We start from the raw sequence: 24,289 nt of genomic DNA, 5'->3' as shown, positions 1-24,289 counted from the left end.
TTAGGAGTATTGTAAGGATAATTGAAACAATGACGTAAATCAGCACAGGGACGGCCACATAGTGAGAGTTCAAGACATGTTAGAACAACAACTCCCGCTACTGAAAATAATAATAGTTATAGAAACTAACTAACAGGTTCAGGAAACTTAAATCATTATTCCCCAAAAAGTGATTTCTCCCCTCTTCTGCAGCTACTGTTCCCCTTCTGGGCAAAACTCCTTGTAAGAAATTTCTGTGCTTGATGTTTTTGCTTCTTCACATCTCCCACTCACTCTTAAACCCATTGCAGTCTTTTTTTAATAACAGCTTTAATGAGATGTAATTCGTATGCCATGAAATTCACCCATCTGAACTAAACAATTCAGTGTTTTTTAGTATATTCACAGTGTTGTACAACCATCAACATGCTCTAATTCCAGAATGTTTCCATCATGGCAAAGGAAAACCTGGTACCCATTAAGCAGTTACTTCCAATTGCTCCCTCCTCTAGCCCCTGGCAAACGCCAGTTTGAATCCTGTCTCTATCAGTTTGGACATTTCATATAAATGGAGTCATACATTATGTGTCCTTTTGTGTCTGACTTCTTTCACTAAGCATAATTTTTTTCATGGCCAAATCATATACCATTGTATATATATACAACATTGTGTTTGTTAGATATTTGGATATATATATACACAACATTGTGTTTGTTAGATATTTGGGTTGTTTCCACTTTTGCATATTATGAATAATGCTGCTATGACACATACACGTATCAGTGTTTGTGTGGACATATGTTCTTATTTCTCTTGGGTATTACCCAGGAGTGGAATTTCTGAGTCCTATGCTAACTTCATTTAACCTTGTAAGGAACTGCCAGACTGTTTTCCACAGTAGCTGCACCATTTTACATTCCTACTAGAAATGTATGAGGGTTCCAATATCTCCACATTCTCACCGACAGTTGTTATTGTCTGTCTTTTTGATTATTGCCAGCCTAGTGGGTGTGAAGTGGTATTTCACTGTGGTTTTGATTTACATTTCTGTTATGGCTAATGATGTTGAGCATCTTTTCATATGCCTTTCTGTTAAATTTTTATCCCCCCCCACCACCACCAACTTCATTGAAACCAACTCAAGTTCTCAGCTACTTTTGATGCTATTGATTACACACTTTCTTGAGCTTCTTTCTTCTCCAGGCAGTTGGGACTTGCCTTCTCTTGGTTTGCTTCCTCCTTCACCGTTTCCTTAACCTGATTGCTACTTCTCTTCCCAAACTTGAAATGTTAGGATGTCCCAGTGCTCACTCTTTAGCTATGCCCTGCTTTATTTTTCTTCATGAGACTTATTTCCACCTGAAATCAAGTTATACATTTACTTACTTATTTTCTACACCCCCCCCATTGGAATATAAGCTGTGTGGGAGCAGAGACTTTGTTTTCTTCATCATTATATCCCTGTTTCCTAGACTAGAGATTGACACTAAATATTTTTGAATGAATGCATAGATGTATTAGAAGACTGTAAATATATATTGTATGAGTAAAATGCCATCAATTTCTAGAGAGCTGTATTAAACTCAAATTGCCTTTCATGGAGGACCTCTCAGATACTTTAATATACTAATGAGAATTGTGAAATTTTATTTGACCAGGAAAAGTTCTCTAGTATTGAATGTGTCATGGGACTCTTAGAAATACTTTTCCAACTCAGACAGCTAAACTGCAATCCCCAGAAAAATTTTGGAAAAGTTTTATTTAATAGATGGTTTGTTAGCATATCGAAAGGTAAATTGTGACCACCAGGGCTCAATATAACTTCACTAAGAACAGGTGAATGCAAATTATCCCTATCTCTCCTGTTGAGGGGTTTTTATCAGAATGCCTTTCTGTTGGAGGCCATGGCAATGGTATTTCTACAGGACAGTGAGGCTTTGGGCTGGCTTGCTCAGGGTTGCCCTCTTCTGACAAGCTGAGTAAGTTGTCAGGATCCTGTGATCAGCTGGCTGCCTCAGAATTTATGTCAAGATACCAGGCTGGATTGAATCTATACCCATACAGTGAGCTGTCTACTGTCTTCAGTGTCACAGTGAATTTCAAGTGGTTACCAACGATCAAAAGTAGCATTTCTAGGACAGGTGGTAATAGAGACTATAGAGATAGCCTTAAACACCAAACTCAGGAAAGCAAGTTAAAGAAAAGGAGCCATGAGATAGGACTGGGCCCAGGAGGTTTCCCTAATGTAAGTTCACACTCAGCCATATGTCAGTACTGGACGGTAAGACAAAATTCCCTCAGGACAACGCAAGGGGGTTGGTCAGAGTGCCAGAAGCCAGGGAAGCACACAGAAACAAGTCTTCACATAAAGCAGTAGGGCAAGCAAAACAGTGAGCAACCTTGGTAGCCACATTGGCACAGTTAGCAAGATGGGAGTCAAGAGCAAGATGGATAGTCTCAGCCAGTGCTTCTCAAAGTATGTCCCAGGGCAAGCAACTAATTGGCATCACCTGGGAGCTTGTAAGAACCACAGATTCTTATGGCCTAGCACTCTGTGTTTTAACAAGCCTCAGCTGCATGCTGAAGTTTAAGAACCACTAATCTAAACAACAGAAACAAGCTTCAGCAACTAAGAGACTTTACAATGGTCTATTCAGGGAGCATCTTAAATATCTTCTTGTTGGTGCAAGAACCAATCCCTGAATATGATATCTACTTGGTCTCTAAGTTAAAAAAAAAAAAAATAAAAATTAAAAAATAGGTAATAATGAATGTAATAATGCTACAGCTACATCTATTGAGTACTAAGCATGTGCTGAGCACATCCTTAGCACATTGAATCCTTTTAACAACCCTGTAAGAGACAAAGAATTGCAGTCCACATTTTATAGGTAAAGATACTGAGATGTAGAACGTCATGTGACAGGGTCACACAGCTTACACATGGTAGGTCCAGTGTTTATATTAAGCACTTTGACTGCAGAACCATAGGTCTGGAATACATGATGACTAGAAAATATAGGGAGATATGGAAGGAAGAAGGAACGAAGGAGGGAACCAAGGAAGGTGCTAAGGAAGAGGAAGGAAGAAGAATGAATAGCAGAAGGTTTTGGAAAATAGAGTGAAAGCTCCTTTGGGGGTGGTCTATTCCCTTATGCTGTGGCATTTTTCCAGACTTGCTTATAACACATCCACACCGTGGACTCGAATGAATTTCAGCTGGGTCCCTTCTTGCATGACTTTGTACTGAGAATTTGGATCCATGGGTAGTTTGTGATTTATTTTTCCCTGTTTGTTTTTCTTCCCTCTCTCCCTATGCTCACATAGTCTTTATGACTTAAACACATACTCGCCTCAGTGGCTGAGGGAGCCATGACCGACTTCATCATTGACTAGAGAGTGTTCTGAGAAAAACACGTCACCCTCTGGGTCATGTCACATGAGCTGATGCGAAGCTCTATTTGCTTGTTCACGTAGGACCACCTTGCTCGCTGCCTCTGTTTTAATAGCATACTATTCCCCTTCCCCTTGCTCGTGACCCCGCCTTGCACAGCAAAGCCACAGGAATACTCAGTCTTAGATTTTCCAGCCCCTTGGAGGCTTGGAGCCTGACCACGGTAATCAAGAAGGGATGGGCATCATCAGGGATGAGGTTTGATTCTTTGCCTGCCTCTTCATATGCAGGCTTTTCATTTTCACATTCCTCCTCAGGGTTTGTGATAAACGCTGGAACAGAGCTCAAGGGCAGGAATGAGGTTTAACTTCAGTGGAGGTACAATAGAAGCTATTTGCAAAGTAAAACTTGCAAATAGCAGTTTAGACTTGAAGAACATATTGAATTAGCTATGCTGCATGCTTTGATTCACGATCTCTGTGTAATAGCATTGCTATGTATATTACCCACATGCTTTAGTGGACTAGAGAAATGGGCTATTTAAAAGATTACTTAAATCCACAGAATCAGTGCCTGTGCTGCTAAAGAATGTGGGGGCAAGAGCCAGAAGACCTGGCTTCCTGTGCTGACTCGACCCCTTCCTGCAGGGCTTTGACATCTCTGAGCATCAATTTCCTCCTCTGTAAAATGGAGATGGAGTAGGATTTGCCTTGCAAGCTTAAGAGGATTAAATGAGATAAATGCCAAGCACAGAGTTTTGCTTATCATGTTAAGTAAAGCTTAATAAGTGAGAACTGTTTACATTACGATTATGATTATTCGAGGCACTGATTCTGTAACTCTCGGGCCATCTTCCTGCTCCCACACATTCTCTTTACTTTGCAGTTCCCTGTTAGCCAATTCTTATATCTTGTCAGTTTCAGAGTCACAATGGTCACCTTTTAAGACTCTCTGTCGTATCAAAGCTCTGGCTAAATATAATCAAGACTGACAATTATGAATAATTCCACAGAGCCCCTAAAACACTCTGGCATTTCACTCGAACTCTCATATATACCACCAAGTTGTTCTCTCTTGTTTTGCACCTCTCTAATCTCAGCAGATTTCATATAGTTACTGAAGGTGAACATCATCTTCCTCTGAAAATAGTCCAGCAGGAGCCAATGTGGAGTAATGTGACTTCATGAGAACATCACTGTCAAGTCTAAAAATATATGGGGAGATAATCACATTTTATTTTACCTTTCTTCCTTGTACATTTTCAGCATGTGCACGTCCACGTTCTTCCCAGGAAGGCTGGCGACTTTAGCAGGAATGACAGCATCTATGATGAGGTGAGTCTGCTCTCTCGGATCTTATTTTTTGATCACAGGGGCTGTCAGTGTGATGAAAACAACCTAATGAACCAGTATGATTTGGGAACTGGCAGCAGAGGCAAAAGAGCAAAAAATGACCATTCTGGGAACCCAAGACAAATAAATTATAATGATTTTCTTTCTCAAACAAAACCCAGGAGATCCAAGTGCTCTTGTGATTTCTGCCCTATCATTTTCCATGGCACTAAACATTTGCATGGAGATTTGGTCCAGAGTATCTATAAAAGAAACTTTACAATATACCAATGGGAATTAAACAGATTGATATATGATTTTCCTAATCAAATGCTACTTTTATTTTTAAAATGCTTTAGAACTTGGCTTGTCTCCCCAAAGAGCATTTTTCACAGTACAACTTTGAATTATCATCAGAAATTAGGTTGGTTTGAGTGTAAACCATGTATCAAGTTTTAACAGTTAACTGATTTCTGGATATGTCCATCCAAAGATGTGTGAGACCGCTACAAACATGAGTAAGCAAGGGCTGGATGATCTGTACCTGTGATCTGCAACTGGGGCTAGATCAGGCTGGTACAAAATGTAAGATAAAATAATTTCAGATTACCCTTATTCTAGCCAAGAAAGGGTAAATATGGTTGCCTACATGTCAGAGCTGATTAAATGCTGATGGTGCAATGTAGTACTTGGTTGAAAAGGACTCTGGGGTAGTTTCTAGGTGCAACAAGGAAAGTGCTTTGATTAACATTGTCTGCCATAGGTGTCAAAAAGGAGGTGAAATGTTGGTTATCTATTTGATACTCCTGTTCTAACCCTTTAAGAATGCTTTAGAAGTGTATTTGTTTGCATTTTGGCTGCTTATTCATGGTTCACCCAGGTAAACCTATTTGATAATCTCCATGTGGTTCCCAGGGGTCAGCTAGACCCTATGCATGTGTTCATAATTATAGAGCTTTTCTGCAGTAACTGGGCAGTTAAATGGCTACCCAGACCCTGAAAATAGAGAATGAGAGGTCAGCAGTTAATAATGAAATACATAATTAATTTTTCTGGGACTCACTGGGTCATATAAGGTGACTGGTTATCATGCTTTGGGGGCATCCCTCACTATCTCTTGCTTCCGGTGTTTTTCAGTGGACCCACATAGGGTGGAAATAGTCTAGGCCACTTGTTCCTAAATACTGGTCTGTGGATCAGTTGCCTAATTCTAATTCCCAGGAGTTCCCATCCCTAGGGATTCTGTTCCAATAGATTGCAGAGGCACTCAGGAATCAGTAATTATGTAACTATAAAAATGTCCCCAAGAGATTTTGATGCACAGGTAGGTTTGAGAATAGCCTTATTCCCAAATCTGAGCTTTCCCAAAGCTGTAATCCTATAATATTGTAATTTTGATTTATTCTCCAGTATTATAACCGAATGTGGAATGGGGTGTGAGGGTTGGTAAGGACTTAGTCTAAGTTGTAAGAAAATCAGAATTCTGAAGTAATTATAAAAAGATGCATTTAAATATGTGTGTGTGTGTGTGTACTTATTAACACAAACTAAGGTTAATAAAATGTTGCCAAGTACAGGCCATTTTAATGAATAAATTAGCTCATGATTTATATACCAGAAAATACTGCTAAAATGGTATTTAAAGTGCTTGGAAAGTCTGTTATCTTAGGCTGAACAGTCACCTTGAAATCTTGTTTATATTCCAAATGTGCCTGTCACCGAAATTACAGTGCGACATTTGAGCACCCTCGAGACACGATGTCTGAAGCTCTGGTTGGTGGGTGGCCTTTCTCACTTCCCTTACTCCTTTGCCCCTTGCACATGTTCTGATGGTCTCTCTAGCACCACAGATGAAGTAACACATGTTCCTACCTCCTAGCTTTTGGGAGGAGCATATCAGGAGAAGTGATTACCCTAAGAGTTCTTACCAATCAGCAGGTAAGTCACATGTGGTGTGGGCAGTAACTTAAGATAAATTGTGGTACAAAACTGTGAAGAGGTTGAGCTTTAGAGACTGGCAGAATTACGTTCAAATCCCAGTGTCACCCACTAACCATGTGACATTGGACAGGTCACTTAACCTCTTTCTGTGTTAGTTTTCTTACCTTTAAAATGGAGATAATAATACATACCACTTCAAAAGATTGTTGTGGGGATTACATGAGATTCTGTAATGAAATTCTTATTATAGTTCTTGGTACATACTAAGCATGTATTAATAGGTAGCTTTTTCTATTATTTTGTTACAAAAACAGCAATATAGTAGAGTGAAAAGAGAATTGGACTGGAAATCGGAGATCAGAGTTAACAATGCTAACAATAAAAATATATATAATTGTGACACAAACTCACATTCATTTTGAAAATTTATTTATGGTGGACCTATATTGTCCCAGCATTGTGCTAGGTACTAGAGAGTTGCAGACAAGACAGATCAGGCCTTCCCTCAAGGAGTGTCCAGTATATGACTCTGTATACACAGCATTTTACAGGACCTGTAGATAAGTATTTACTTATTAAAATGGTCTTGTGGAAAACAGATTATCTTATAGCCACATTTGCAGATGAGAGCACTGAAGCTCAGACACATGAAGCAACTTGCTGGTCACCCAGCTAGGAGATGGCAGAACAAAAATTCAAAACCAGGAAATGGATGCTGTCATCTAGCACTCTTCCCAATGCTCAGATTTCCAAGTTTCCCTCTACCTATAACCACTATTCTCAGTTTCATCTTCCTGTCTGTACAAAATTGCCTCTCCAGTTTGAGTATGTAATAAGATAATGACTATGAAAGTGGCATGAGAAGCATGAGGTATGGCACAAGCCTTATTGGTACAAGATGTAATGTGCATTAGACTGAGTGATATTAATCAGAGATGATGGAGTGGTGAAGGACAGTGTTTTTCATACTGATGGGAGCGCTCACTCTAGATTTTGCACTTGTTCATGAAATACAGCAAACAGGCTGCCTTGGGAGGGGGGCACAAAACAGGAACTGCAGGAGACTGATATCGGTAAAATACAACTGTATTCCTAATACTGCAGAAATGGCAAATGATGGCTGTAGAAGGTCTCTATTTACACCGACTTATGATGGTGTGTTGTATCTGGATACTTTAAAATGAAGGATAGTGACAAATGAGAGAAAGTCCAAAGAAAGGTGATTGGGAAGGCAGGGTCTGTAAAGAGTGATTTGGGGGTAGTTGATGGTGATGTGTTTTCTGGAGAAGGGAAGGCTTGTGGAGAGAAGGCAGTGACAGGGTCACTGTTTATAAATACCTCGAGGGCTGGCAGGTGAAACAGAATGAAAAATGTCCTGTGTGACTCCAGAGGGCAGATCTGGGATTATTAGACTACAGGGAGGCAAATATCAGTTCCACTTAACAACAGGTTACGTTGATGGAAACTTTTGAGGAGTTAGTGTGCCTCATGAGGGGGTGAGCCTCTCATCCTTGGATATATTCAAGCAGAGAGTGAATGACCTCAGTCCTTCAGGAGGACTCCTACATTCAGTCAAACATGGAACACATGGTAACTTACACCCATTTGTGATTCTTATCTTTACAAATTTGACTTGTTTGAGCATTAACTCCATTTTTAGGTCATACAAATTCTGTAACCAATAGTGCTTTTTGTTAATAGTATTAAAGCATTTGCATATTTGGTATTAAAATATTTTCATTTTTTTGTTTAACTTATAGTAAATGTAAGGTATAACTCTTTCTTGACCTATATGAGAAGACACTCATGATTTTTCTCATTCCCAGCCTACTTCCTGCTTTCCTTCCAGCTCAAGTTTGTGTGTTGATGGTCTGTGGGCCTTACTTGTCTCAGATGTGTAACATTTTGCCTGAAAAATATTTTTTAATGATTCTGAATATTGTTAGGATGTCACTCATTCTCTAGATCACCACAGTGCCCATCACACCCTATCACTTACCTAGGCTTGCTTCATTCATTCATGATACCTGTCAGGCCTCTGAAGGCATCTGAGTGTAAGATCCATGCCTATTTCATAGACTGTTCTCTTCTCTCTACCACTCAATTGTTGCTATTCTCCAAGATCCTCTGCCTGATCCACTGTGCATGCCACTTATCTATAACACCCAGTTCACATCCATGCTTACCTATTATGAATGCCATGACCCTTTAGCTTCATTTTCTTGGTGTGTAAAAAGAAAATGATACAAGCTTCCAGGCAACCCAGGACAGTAGCATACGATACTCCAAGGTGTCATTCCTGCACAGAATCTATGAACAACTTAGCAAAAAAATGGTGGGGCCCTCTTCCTTAGAACTCCAGAAAATACTCAAAGGGATGCAATAACTGGGAGAGTGCCAAGTCAAGAAAACACATCTTTTAAAACAGTAGGAGAAGAGCTTGAGGCACCCTTCCAGGTCTCTTGCTGACCTGGTGTAGAGCAGAGCTGTGCTCCTATCGTAGGTCCCTGGCCTTGTTCCAGAGGGAGCAGGGTAATTCCTCTGTGCAAACAGGGGTGCTTTTATGTTGGTGCCAGTCTATCGGGTAGCAGCATGAAAGATTGAAATGGGAAACGCACCTCAGTCTCACCTTCCCAGAACATGCCCTGTAGGCAGAAGTAACCTGTGGAAAGCTTAAGCAGTCTGAGAAAAAATTAAGTCAAAGCAGACTGGGGCAAAGGAGTAAGTCATACAGTAGAGCACCCAGGAGGGGGAAAGAGTCTATTTCATAGGGAATAGAAGGGGCAATCAGATTCCTGTAAATGGGGAAATTCCTAAGGCCAGGAGCAGGCACATGCCTAGGATAAGAAATTAGCTCAGAAAATTCAGAGAGGACCTTCATTTCACTTTCACCTCAAGCTGATCTTCTTGATAGGAAAGCTGAAACTCTGAAAGAGAGTAATAGCCAATGCAGAGCCAATATGCAAAGGCTTTGAAAGGTGGTATTTTTTCATTGGTTTGTTTTTGTTAGTTCCTGGCACTCAAGGAAATCTCTGTAATATCAGCATCTGGATGCAAACTTAAGGAACAGACATCTCAGGGATGAAATTCTGGAGTAATGTTTAAAATATTAAAATATACAGTGTGCAGCAGAGAGTACAAGTCGGAGAAAAGAATTGGTGAACACTGAGACGAGACAATTGAAATTACTCCAGTTGAGCAGAAAGAAAAAGGAATGAAAAAAAAAGTCAACAAACCTAAGAGACTTTTGAGACAATGTACATATACCAATATAAGCATTCTGGGAGTCTCAGAAGCAGAAGAAATTGAAAGGAGCAGAAGGAATATTCAATAAAATAATGGGAGAAAACTTACCAAATTTAATGAAACACATGAATGCACACATTCAAGAAGTCCAACAAACCCCAAACAGGATGAACTCAAAGAAAATGATTCCCAGACACACGGTAGTCAAACCATTGACTGTGAAGGACATGGAGAGAATACTGCAAGCTTAGAAAAGCAATGTATTATGTACAAGGAAATCCCAATAAGATTAAGTGCTGATATCTCATCAGAAATCATGAAGGTAAAAAGGCAGAGGAAAAAAATATTTAAAGAAAGAAAACAACTCCCAACCAACACTTTAATATCCAGTAAGACTTGCTTTCAAAAATGAGAGAGGGATTAAGTCATTCCCAGATAAGCAAAAGTGTAGGGAGTTTGTCACCATTTAGACCTTCCTACAAGCAATACTGGACAGTGGATCGAAGTGACATGAAGAATAAAGACTTCCAGTATAGGGAGCCAAATGGGTAATTATAAATGCCAGTGTTATTGCAATGAATTTTTTGTTAAGTCCACTTTTTACTATTGACAGTTCTAAAATGAAAATGTATAGAAAGTAATGTTATATCAATGGCTTTTGATATACAATGTACAAAGATAATTTGTAACAAGTATGACAAAATGGTCAGGTGAGGGTTTGGAACAGTGTATGTGTATGCTATTGAATTTAAGCTAGTATTAAAATAAACATGATTATTTACATTTAGGATTTTAAATCAAAGCCCCATGGTAACCACAAAGAAAATATATGAAAAAATAATGTACACACACAGCGAGAGAAAAAGAATAAGAAATGAGAGAGAACTCAAAAAGGTACAATACAAAAGATTAGATAAATATGAAAGTAGGCGTTAGTGGGAGAAATGAAGACCAAAAAGGTATAATACTTACAATGACTAAATAGCAAAGTGGCAGGAGAATGCCCTGCATTATCAGTAGTTACTTTAAATGTGAATGGATTAAACTCTCTAGTCAAAGGATAGAGATTGGCAGAATGGACACACACACACACACACACACACACACACATTTTTCAAGTATAAACTGTGTGCTGTTAAACTCAACTTAAATTCAAAAACACAAGTAGGTTGAAAGTGAAAGGATAGAAAAAATATCCAATGTAAATAGTAACCAAAAGATCTCAAATTAGAAACCTAACCTCATAACTGGAGGATCTTCTAAGAGAAGAGCAGACAAAAGCCAAAGCCAGATGAAGGAAGGAAATAAAAAGATTAGAGCAGAGATAAATGAAATAGAGAATAATGAAAACAAAACCAGAAGTAGGTTCTTTGAAAAGATCAGAAAAACCTACAAAACTTTAGTTAAACTGACAAAGTAAAAAAGAGAGAGAACACAAATTACTAAAATCAGAAATTAAAGGAGAACGTTAATACTGACCCCACAGAAATAAAAAGGATTATAAGAGGATACTATGAACAATTATATGACTACATTAGATAACCTACCTGAAATGGATAAATTTCTAAAAACACACAAATTACCTACATTGACACAAGAAGAAATAAGAGATCTCAATGGACCAATAACTAGGAAAAAAAAAAATTGAATCAAAAAAGGAAAGTCCAGGACCAGATGGCTTCACAGGTGATTTTACCGAAAATTCCAAGAGGAATTAGCACCAAAACTCTTCCAAGAAATTGAAAAGGAGGGAACACTCCCTAACGCATTATGGGAGGCCAACATCACCCTAATACCAATGCCAAGAAAAGGTAAACAAGGAAAGAAAATTACAGCCCAATATCCCTGTGATATTGATATGACTATAGATGTAAAACTTCTCAATAAACTACTAGCAAACACTATCCAACAGCACATTAAAAGCATTGTAAAACATGATCAAGTGGGATTCATCCCAGGTATACAAGAGTAGTTCAACATAAAAAAATCAATTAATATATATACTACAGTAATAGAATGAAGAAAAAACACACATTCATCTCAATTGATCCAGAAGAGTCATTTGACAAAATTCAGCACCCTTTTTGATAAAAGCATGCAGAAAACTAGGAATAGAAGGAAACTTCCTCAACTTGATAAAGGAAATATGTAAGTATCCACAGCTAACATCCTACTGAATGTGAAAGACTGAAAGCTTTCCCTCTAAGATTAGGAACAAGATAAGGATACCTGCTGTCACCACTGTTATTCAATATTTTACTGAATGTCCTAGCCCAAGCATTTAGGTAAGGAAAATAAATAAAACACATACAAACTGGAAAGGAAGAAGTACAACTTTACCTTTTTGCAGCAACATGATCCTATATATAGCACATCCTAAAAATCCACAACAAAGCTACTAGTGATAATCAAATTCATCAAAGTGGTGGGCTACAAGATCATATGCAAAATCAGTAGTGTTTCTATATACTAGTGATGAACAATCTGAAGGGGGTTAATCAAGAAAAAAAATTAATTTCTAATATAAGTAAAAGAATAAAATATCTAGGAATAAATTTAACCAAGGTTGTAAAGGACTGGTATATAGTAAACAACAAAATATTACTAAATGAAATTAATGAAGACTTAAATAAATGGAAGGACATTCCGCATTCATGTACTGGACAACTAAATATTGTTGAAATGTCATTTCTACCCAAAAGCTATTTATAGATTCAATGCAATTCCAATCAAAATTCCATCAGCATTCCTTGTAGAAATTGAAAAGCCAATCATCAAATTTATATGGAAGAATAGGCAACCCCGAATATCCAAAACCATTGTGCTGGTTTGGAGCTCTTTATGTACCTCAGAAAAGACTGCATTCCTTTAATCCATTCTTGTGGGGGCAGACCTGTTGTTGGGTGGGACTTTTTGATTAGGTTGTTTCCAGGAAGGTGTTACCCTACCCATTCAAGGTGAGTCTTAATCCTCTTCTGGAATCCTCTGTGAGAGGATAAAAGAAGAAACATTTTGGAGAGAGCTTAGAGTAGCTAAGAAAGAAAACACCCCAGGAGAAAGCCATTTTGGAACCAGAACTCAGGAGAAGGACCAAAAGACATTGCCATGTGCCTTCTCATGTGACAGAGGAAGCATAGATGCCATCGGCCTTTCTGCAGAGAAGGTATCTACTTGATGCCTTAATTTGGACATTTTAATGGTCTTAGAACTGTAAGTTTGCAACTTAATAAATCCCCGTTGAAAAAGCCAAACCATTTCTGGTATATAGCATTCTGGCAGCTTTAGCAAACCAAATCAGCCATCTTGAGAAAGAAGAATAAAGTTGGAGGACTTACATTTCCTGTTTTAAAACATATTACAAAACTACAGTGATCAAAACAGCATGGTACTGGCACAAGAACAGACATAGAGACTGTTCCGGTTTGCTAAGACTGCCTTTATGCAAAATACCAGAATGGATTGGCTTTTATAAAGGGGGTTTATTTGGTTACACAGTTACAGTCTTAAGGCCATAAAGTGTCCAAGGTAAGGCATCAACAATCGGGTACCTTCACTGAAAGATGGCCAATGGCATCTGGAAAACCTCTGTTAGCTGGGAAAGCACACAGCTGGCGTCTGCTCCAGAGTTCTAGTTTCAAAAGGGCTTTTTCCCAGGATGTTCCTCTCTAGGCTGCAACCATTCTGCAAAATGTCACTCTTAGCTACTCTCGGGTTGTTTCAAAATGGCATTCTCCAAAATGTCTCTGTGTCAGCTTCTCAGGACAAACGCTGGGCTAGTACCTCCAAAGCATCAGCAAAACTCTGTTTTCAATGGCTGTCTTCAAAATGTCCCTGTAAGTTGCAGCAGCGGGCTCTTTCTATCTGAGCTCTTATATAGTGCTCTAGTAAACTAATCAAGGCCCATACTGAAGAGGCGAGGCCACATTCCATGGAAATTATCTGATCAGAGTTATCACCTACAGTTGAGTGAGTCACATTTCCATGGAAAGAACATAATCCAAAGTTCCCAACTTAACACTAATAAGTCTGCCCCCACAAGATTGCATCAAAGCACATGGCTTTTTCTGAGGAACATAATATATCCAAACTGGCACAGAGACTAATAGAATTGAAATCAGAGTTCAGAAATCAACCCCCACATCTATGGTCAATTGAAATTTGACAAGGGTGCCAAGTCCACTCAGTGAGGAAACAGTGTCTTCAACAAATGGTGCTGAGAAAACTGAGTATGCGTATTCAAAACAATGAAGGTGGACCTGTACCTAACATCAGATGAAAATTAACTTAACATGGATCAAAGATCTAAATACAAGAGCCAAAGCCATAAAACTCCTAGAAGAAATCATAAAGAAGCATCTTCAGTACCTTGTGTTAGTCAATGGATTCTCAGACTTAACATTAAAAGCACAAGCAACAAAAAAATAGATAAATGGTACTTTATCAAAATTAAAAACTTTGTGCAACAAAGGACTTCATTATGAAAGCAAAAAGACAACCTACAGAATAGGAGAAAATATTTGGATACCACATATGTATAAGGGTTTATTATGCAGAATATAGGGTAATCATGCAACTCAATAACAAAAAGCCACATTTTAAAATGGGGAGCAGACTTGAATATATATATTTTTCCAAAGAAGAAATACAGATAGCCAATAAGCACATAAAAAGGTGTTCAACATCATAGCTATTAGGGAAATGCAAATCAAAACCACAATGTGACACCATTTTACACCCACTGGAAAGGCTACTATAAAAACAATAAGTGGGAAATAATGTTGGATAGGATTTGGAGAAACAGGAACACTTCATTTGTTAGTGGAATGTAAATTCGTGCAGTCACTCTGGAAGACATTTTGGTGGTTATTGTGAAAATGTAAGTGTAGAATTACCATATGACTCGGCACTCCCACTTTAACGTAGATCCTCCAAAGAATTGAAAACAGAAGACTTGAACAGACATTTTCACGCCAAGGTTCATAATGACATTATTCGTGGTTGTCATGACATTATTCATGGTTGTCAGAGGATGGAAGCAACCCAAATGTCCATAAGCAGATGAATGGATAATCAAAATGTGATATATACATACAATGGAATATTATTCACCCTTAAAAGGTATGAAGATGTGATATATGTGACAGCATGGATGAACCTTGAGAATATTATGTTGAGTGAAATAAGCCAGATACAAAAGGACAAATATTGTGTGATCCTACTGATATGAAACAATTAAAATAAGCCAATTCAAAGAGTCAGAAACTAGAAAACAGGTCACCAGGGGCTGGGTTGGGGTAGGGAATATGGAGTTAATGCTTAATTGGTACAGAATTTTTGTTTGGGATAATGGAATAATCTTGGTAATGAATAGTGGTGATGGTAGCACATTATTGAGAATGTAATTAACAGCACTGCATTATATATTTGAATGTGGTTATTAGGGGAAAATTTAAGTTTCATATATAATACTAGAATAAACATTTAAAAATAGGACTGTACAGCATAGTGAATCCAGTGTAATCTATGGACTACAGTTAGTTGTACAATTATAATAATATTCTTTTATCAATTGTAACAAAAATACCACACTAATGAATGGGGAAAACTATTAGGGGAGAGATTTATGGGAAGTCTGTGCTTTTTGCATGATTTTTCTCTTAACCTACAACTTGACTAATGAAAACTGTGTTCATGCACATGGAAAGAAAAGAAAGTGATAGTAGTATTTGCCTCATGGATCCGTGAGAGGATTAAATGAAATAATACAGGAGGCGTTAGAACTGTACCTGACACATGGTATGTGTTCAACAAAAATTGTTGTGGTCCCTATTAGATTGTTACCAAAATCATCTCCTCCACTTTCATTTTTACTGCCACCCATACATGTGGACCTCAAATTTGTTTCTCTCCCACAAGCTTCCAAACTGTATTTTCTCAGCTAATTGGCACTTAATTTACATTGAGTTATTCCACAGTCATCTAAATCTGAACAGGTTCAAAACAGAGGTCAGCATTTCCTCACCAAAAGCTTCCTTCTCCAACTTTCTCTACCTCAGTCAGGGTCCCCAGCATCCATCCAGTCTTCATGGTACGTGGTAGGGAGTTAGTTACCCATGGGTCCTTTCTCACTCCCTGCTTTTAGACAAACACCACATCCTGCTACTTTTGCTTCCAGAGATTTCTTAACTGCATCCCCTCCTTTCCATCCCCACCTCCAACCCTAGGGCCTCTGACCTTTCCTGATTACTCACTCTTTCTTCTTCTGGATTTCTACGATAGCCTCCTTACTTTTCTCCTCCCCCTTTGCCTGTTACCCTCAAAACTGTTACTGCCAGAGGGATATCTGAACTGTGGATCTGATTACCTCACTCTCTGAATCAAAACTCTAAAATGGCACCCCCATGCCACATGCACACACGTGTCCACCTCTTGCTGGCCATGCTCTTTAGCAAGGCCATAGATGCCCTCTTTCCATTCCCATGCCTGTCCCTGCCAATCCCACCTGGTCCCCTATTTCATTTTTTTTTTTTTTTTTTGCATCGTCCACTCACATTTTATGCTCCAGAAACTTCTAATTTCTTTCGCAGCTTCTTGCTTTTATTCATGTTGTGTCCTTCCTCCAGTCTAGAATGTCCTCCAGATCTAAAAGGTGCTCAAAAATATTGATTTACTGGATTAATGAATGATTGAATAAAAACACCAAAATGGGTGTCAGGACCCCTGAGTTCCATGCCTAACTCTGCTACTTCTTTGAGAGTTTGAATAAGCCACTTTAACTTTTAAAAGTCCTTTGGACTCTTAAAATGCAAAAGGACTTAATTTCTTCCCAAGCCTGTTCCTCCGCCAGTTTCTCTGACTCAGGCTGTGGTACCACCAACTTCTCTTCCTGTACAAAATCATGTTGATTTTACCTCCAAAATGTATCTCAAATTCATTTGCTTCTTTTATGTCCACTGCCAACACCCAGTTCTTGTCACTATCATCTCTGGCCTAGACTAACCAGCGGCCCCCTGCTTGGTCTCCCTGATTCAACTCCTGTCTTCCTACAATCTCTCTTCCATTCCGCAGCCAGAGTGATCCTTTATATTTCAAACCACAGCAGTTCTGGGTGAATATTCATTGACTTTCCAGTCCATGTCAAATAAAACAGAGATGACCAATATGCTCACATAACCTGGGTCCTACCTACATCCCCAGTTCCTGTAAGTATCAACCTCCCTCACTGCTTGCTTTTGTCAAATTCCAGTCTCAGCTCCAGTCTCGCCTCCTTAAAGAGTCCTTTGCCCTGATACCCCGCCCCATCGAAAATAGCTAATCCCCTGCCCCCTCTGCAGTAACTCTATCATATTATCATGTTTATTTCCTTCTTAATATTTACCACACTTGAAGTAATTTATTAGTTTACTATTCAATGCTTGCATCCCCAGCTACATTGTAAAGCACTGAGAACAGGCACCTGATCTGGCCTAGAGTGGGTTTTCAATCAATATTTGTAGAATGAAAGAACACATGCAAGAACAAGGCGTTCAACTAGGATGACCTGAAATTCCCTACTAGTTCTAACCCAATTTAAAGGAAGAGCACAACCTGTTTTTCAGAGGGTCACCTAATTAACTTTGTCTATATTGAGTGAGACCCTGACATGTTATCAGTCATCTGAGGCTACTTTAACAGGCCATTGATGGAACTAAATCCTGTGGTGAAAAATCATTGTGCAGAAGGCTGCAAATTGTGGCACACCAGAAAGGCTTGTAGAAGCAATTACAAACCTTGTCTGCTTGGTAAGGAGGTTTGGTAGACATGTGTCAAAGTTGATAGTATCTTGCTTCCCATCAAAACCTAGATTTTTGTGTCTGTAAGAAATCTAGATGTGGGATTTGCTAAAAGCAAGCTTAAGAGCTTTTCTTCCTTTCATTCTGGCCTTGATTATTATGTCTTCCTTTTTTATTTTTATTTTTATTTTTTTATTCTTCAGTTCTCTTTCCTGGACTTGTGTTTAGCCATTTTTCATATGTAGTTAACTTACCATTTCAAAGTATGAGCCTCTGTTCTCATTCTCAAAACGAAGTTCAAACTTCACCCTTTTCAAAGCAGACTGTCATATAAAGCCTTTTCTTTGTGACTCTCCATGCAGATTTTATTTACCTATAGTTCCCTAACTCTTTCTACCTTTGTGTTCTTTTATTTCCATGAATTCTATTAGGTGTCTTCTAAACTCAGTGGGCCCTCCATTATCTTGACGGGTTGATAAAGTTTATGATGATGACATTAATGAGTCTTTGGATAAAAGAGCATGTATATCTAATGTGGGGGAAGGAAACACCCGTAGCCTAATGTCATGGTACACAATCTCATTAACTCAGTAATGCTTGTTTAGCTGTGTCCCAAATAAGCAACTCTCTTAACCATATTGGACAATTCATCAAATGTTTATGGGTGACATTGAATGGTTGTGATTGTGTACGTATATAAAACCCATTAGTAATGAAGGAAGTGACCATTATTAAAGCAAATGGAAATAGCAATCGGCAATTGGACAAATTCAACCATGAATTTCATAGACAGAGAAACTGTAAGTTCTAGCATGTCATGGGAAACAATTGCTTGACTTAACACCATGCTTGAACAAAATCAGTTTGCTAAAATGCAGGTCATTTGGCCCTGAGGGCTAGAGAGAACCATTATATTGCTGATGATATTTATTGTTGAACTTGGATCTCTTTCACACATCATTTGACAATGGGCTCAAAGTCCATGGGCCCCCAGTTGACTCCAAAAAGGAAGGAATGTTTCAGTGAGACAGTTAGCTTTTTCCCTCTAGGTTCACAGGTGTCCTCTTACTGAGGGATGAGTTTCTGAGTGTTAGAAAATTTTGTGATGAAGACTTTGGTACCTCTTGTTCAGAATAAAATTAAGAACTCCATACATTCTTCTAAATTCATAGGGATTTTAAACTCAAAGAATCTGGATGTGAGAAAACCAATGAATAAATATATAGTAATGGCAATTAATCTGTGACCTCAAAGTCTTCTGTGTCGATCTCTGAATGTTCTTCAGCTGCCTATTTTATGATAAAAGAAATGGGTGGACATCTGGTTCACCCTTTCTTATATCAGATTATAACTTGGTTAAACCCATATGTGACTTTCAGGAGAAGATCATAAAATTAGCTGAGAAGCACTTACTGTTTTGAAAAATTGTTTCTGCCCCTTTTTCCTTGTAGAGAGAGCAATGTGACAAGTAAGCCACTCAGGTTAGTTATGTTTGATAGAGTTGGTAGAACTGGGGAATGTTGAGAAACATGGTGGGCTGAGAGGTCTCCAGGGAAAAGTCATGAAGTCATTGGACACTTAAGAGAGGGGGGGAAAAAAAAAAAAGAAAAAAGTCCTAAGAATGATGACAAGGGAACAGGTACTTACAGGATGAATCCCAAGGCAAAGAATGTGACCTCTTTGTTTTACCTAGAGTCTGCTTTGAGAAATTCTACCCTAGGTCACTTTTCCCAGAACTGATCTCCTCTGTGACTTGAGTACATTCAGTTACATGTCAGTGAGAAATAAGAAAAAGTTAACCACATGTTAGTTTGTCCCTAGTACAAAGTAAAAACACCCATGTGGTTCTCTATTTTATAAATGAGGCTTGGCTGTTCAGAGTCCTATCTGCCCTCCACAGTGAATTCTCTTCCCAAACAGACATATTTATTACTCCAGCAGAAAGCTGTAAGATGCTTGCTAGTTCAGGTGGAAAATGTCTGCTCCAAGTCCTGTTGCTGGCATCTATCTATCTGTCTTCCTACCTGCTTCTCACAGTTCTCAGCCTCACTGTGACTACTGCAGTGAAACCTCAGTTAATAACAATGCTTGAAGAATGGACCATTTGTACATTTATCTTTTTTTTAAATCCTAGTTAGGTTTATAGTCAAAGTTCTTGACCTAACTATTAATAAGAAAAGAATGTCCAAAAATTTTTGGTAAATTTGCAATCTATGACCCTCTAAAGCAAACCACCAAGATCCAGATAAGATATTTATCCATTTTATATGTATAATAATATATATTATTTAAAGAAGTGAGAGTGGGGAAAGTAGGTATAGAAAGAAAGCAATGTTGCAGGAAGAGTAAATTATGAGCAGAAATGGATAAATAAAATAAGAAAAGAGATATGAATTAAGCATTGACATTTTTCATAAATATAAATTATTTTGACCCTAAAGAGAAAAGCTCTTAAACATTTGGTTTGGCCTCTCTTTAAAAAAAAAAAAAAATCAGCATAAGCACAAAAAGGGGAACAAGAAAAGAAAAAGAAATTATATTTTAAAGACCCAACACATCTGTCAGTGTTTTTGCTTTTCAATTATTTGTTATTGTTTAGACAAAGATACCCTTAATTCAAGTAACCTTTATAAATAAATCCCATTACTTCTCAGCTTGAAGCAGGATTTATTCTTTGAAATTATCATGTACCACATGCTGGCAGAGAGGAACAATAAGGCTTCTGATTTGCCTGTTTCAGAGAAGGCAAGTAGAGCCTGTCTTTTGGAACCCAAGTCTGGGCTTCCAAAATGTGTTTGTATGTTTGTCATTATCAGATGGCATCTACCATAGATGTCCCAGTCCCTGCTTTGCAGATTGTCTTCTGGAGCAGTGCTACTCAATAGAAATATAATGTGTCACATATGTAATTAAAATGTTTTTGTAGTTACATTAAAAAAGTAAAAAGAGGTGAATTTAGTTTTAATGATATGACTTTAGTCAAGTATAACCAAAATATTATCATTTCAGCATGTAATGAATATAAAACATTAATGAAATATTTTTCATTCTAAGTCTTTGTACTAAGTCTTTGAAATCCAATATGTATTTTACATTTCTAGCAACTCTCATCCAGATTTGGCACCTGCGGCTAATGGCTACCACAGTAGACAGTGCAGTTCTACATTTCATTAAATCTAAACAGCTTCATCAATTTTCAGAAAGTGTAATTTGATGGAAAAATCTCTCAATTTTTCACCCTGACCCTCCAAATCCAGAGATCAAGAATTTATTTTTCCTGTTCCTTAAAAATACAAGATAACACAGGAGATTTGTTAACAAAATTGAGTTAGGTTCTATCATTTCTGAACAAAAACTTTACTGAAGTTTTAAAAATTAAATGACCTCAAAAATGTCAAGATGGATGCTTCTATACAGAGTTTACTTTTATTTTTTATCTTTTTGCTGCTAAATTCACCAGGGATGCTCAATAAATACTCCATGATTTTTGTAGGACAGAAGAGCCACTATTTTTTTTTTTTTTCATTATTTCTGTAGACCATTGCCCTTCTGTGGGTGACCCAATCAACCATTACTCAAATGGCCAAAACTTCTTGATCCAATTTGGAAAAGAAATTCATGAAATGCCCTTTTGATGTAGTTGTCATGTAGGGGTTAAGAGTAGGGCTCTGGATCCAGATGGCTTGGTATCAGTCTCAGCTCTGTGTTTTGGCCAAGTTGCCAAACTTCTCTGTATCCTCATCTGTAAAGTGGGAAGACCATGTGAGCTGTTGTGAGAATTAAATGACTCACAATACAGAAAGCCCTAGAACAATATATAATTAATACTCAGTAAAGTTAAATTATTGTAACATATAATATATAGAAATATATTTATTATTTTTATAATAGTTAACATTATTATTAACCTGAGGCATGTCAGAGACATTTTAAGGAGTTGGTGGCAGAGAATGAGGAGTCAAAAGCTAGAGTGGGTGACTGGCCAGAGGCCACCTTCTCAGAAACCCATGAGGTGCAGCTCCAAGGACCTCATGAGAAGATTCACACAGGTTCAGGGCCATCATCTGTGATTGTTCTCTCCAGTGTCTGTGGGCCAAGAGCCTTCAAAGACTATAGCGGCTCAATAATTTGTGAGCACAGTAAACTTTAAGCTGTCACAAGTATGCAGCCCACACTATCTCTCTGTTCTCTCTGACACTCAAACACAATGAGGAAGTCACTTCCGGAAAGAAGAAATTTGGACTTATGATTTTATTTTAAGATTTTCAAATTGCTTCAGCTTACTGGCAAGCAGCTCTGGTTGGTGATTGTTATGGCCCCCTAGGGTTACAGGAGCAAGTTGAGAGAGGCCAGGTTTTATTTCTAATCAAGAAAATCTAGAAAATGCTGCATAGTTCTTAATTCCACACAATGGGCCAATGCAGTGATTCATTACAAGTTCTTTAATATTGAACTTGATATTTAAATCTCAGTGTCTCTCCTGTTTCCCACATTTGAAATCAGGAGAAAACTCCATTAGCATGGGGCTTCTGGATTTAGATTTATAGTTGAAAACCTCTCTACCTCTTCATCTTCATTTCTAGGGAAACGACTAATGAAAAATAATATAATGAAATTCTTATTATCATATAATGAGAGCCCGCCATAGGCTGGGCTCACTGCTAGGTGCTATGCATACATTACTTTAATCTTCATAACCTTGCAGGGTAGGAATCATTAATACAATTCAATTGAAGCTAAACCTTGAAGAGGGAAGTGTTATCCCTGCACCTTACAACCAGCTCGTGGCAAAGCTTATTTAGAATGAAGTTTGTTTGACTCCAAAGTCTTCTCTATTTCCAGGAAAGTATTATACTCCACTTTTATGGAAAACTCAAAGATAATGAGCTAAGTGATTGTCTTAGGGCCTATGATTTCCAATGCTAAATCCCAACCATAGTTTCCAGATCCCTGTTCAACCTTAGAGACATTTACACACACACCACAACACCCCCTAGATTTTCAGTAAATCCTTACATCCTGAGCATACCACAGCTGATTAATTATATAAGACACTGAAGGAAAATGCCATTTTCCAAAGTTAGACATTTTCTCTGCTTTGAGGATATGATGCTCTAGTCCCCAGCTAGGTACTTCACGATAAAACCTTTTTATAGTTTCTTTTTTTTCTTTCTTTTTTTTTTTTTTTTTTAGGGCCAGCAAATCAACATACTCTAGCCGAGCTTCCATAATTCCCAAGGTCATTCTCTCAGAGCTGTTTTTGTGCACTGAACCTTTTAAATACTTGTGCATGCTTATAGTGTATTCGTGCCATGATAATACACTAAAATATTTAAGAGAAAATTGCTGGTGGTTTTTTTTTCTTCCCCAAGAAGAAACAGCCCATGCTTATAACTCTCAATGGATCATAAATAACTTCTAGGCCAGCTGCACTATCACCTGTTGGAAATCCTTCTTATATTAGCAGTAACTAAGGAACTGACAAAATATTCCCTTTGCACTGAAATGCAGCCTTGCTCCAGCATTTTCTTCACCTCTGAAAACAATTTTGTTTCTTCTTAGAGAACTCTTTAGTTATTGGAGAGGTCATTGCATAGTTGGGTCAAGTCTGTGTACAAACTTTCAGTTGTCTTCTCTAGTTATCTTGGCAACATTAGTTGATATGAAGACTAAGGCTAAATTTATCTTAAGTAACTTGAAATAATCAACCCAGCTTGTTTGCTAATTCCATTGTCCATCCACATGATTTGTCTACCATTACCTTCCTTCCTTGGGGTACTGGAATACTTTCTTCTTTCAAGCTCCATCCCAAAATCAAGAGCATGGAGAGTTTGGGTGGGGGGTGGTTATTAATCAGTAACAATGCTGAATTAAGCTTCTTAAAAGGTTGAGAACAAGAGTTCTATCAATTGGTCATACCCTCAAATGTAGAGGGAGAATATGGTGTGCTTGTGACATTAGCATGCTGATGAATTAAGATGGCCAATTGATGCTAGACTAGTGCAAAATGGGGCAGTAAGTTACGTTTATCTCCATCAGATGAGGAAACAGAGGCACAGAGAGTGCTGGTCACAGAGAGAGTAAGAGACACATCTGGGAGTCATACTCGGGTTGTCTAGTTCTGGAGTCTGGGATCTGTTTCCCTCGGCTGCCTCTGTGAACCCCGAGAAGTGTTTTATTCGCCTTTGCCCTTTCCTCCTCCTTACTCCCAACAGACGCCACTGTCTAATGGAGTAGTTTCTCAAGAAATGTTTGTTGAACTGATTCTGTTAATCCCAGCCTCTCAGTTCAGAGCTAAGTTCTCCCATTGCTCAGCTATATGGCTTTCTTAAATCAGCTGCAGTTCCCCACCCCGCCCTCTGCAGTACTGCCTTCCTTCCTGTCAAACCTGCTTTAAGAAAGAACCAGTACCTTAACTGATAATATTATAACAAATATATAACAATATCGTGAGATAGTATAACATTTAAATTATATGTATCATATAATATATTTATGTTACATATAATTATATATTATATATCATATGTTATTAAACATACTAGATTTATTATATAATTATAACATGTATTGTGCATTAATATCCAGGAGTAGTTAACGTTGTTAACCTTCTCAAGATGAAAAT

The 24,289-nt window shown here is 38.0% G+C and overlaps 1 protein-coding gene across 11 annotated transcripts in view; it reads left to right on the top strand.

The window, feature by feature from the left end:
- The window catches only part of FHIT (fragile histidine triad diadenosine triphosphatase), a 1,654,094-nt gene that overhangs the window by 1,433,554 nt on the left and 196,251 nt on the right, over positions 1-24,289 (top strand). For all 11 annotated transcript variants that reach the window (XM_037799442.1, XM_037799421.1, XM_037799416.1 and 8 more), the window contains one exon: positions 4,640-4,708. In XM_037799442.1, coding sequence (XP_037655370.1) covers positions 4,640-4,708 — 69 coding nt within the window. The remainder of the gene's footprint in view (positions 1-4,639; positions 4,709-24,289) is intronic.

The sequence above is a fragment of the Choloepus didactylus genome, chromosome 1 (assembly GCF_015220235.1).
Source record: "Choloepus didactylus isolate mChoDid1 chromosome 1, mChoDid1.pri, whole genome shotgun sequence".
Lineage (NCBI taxonomy): Eukaryota > Metazoa > Chordata > Mammalia > Pilosa > Megalonychidae > Choloepus > Choloepus didactylus.
This window is presented reverse-complemented; position numbering and strand designations above follow the sequence as displayed.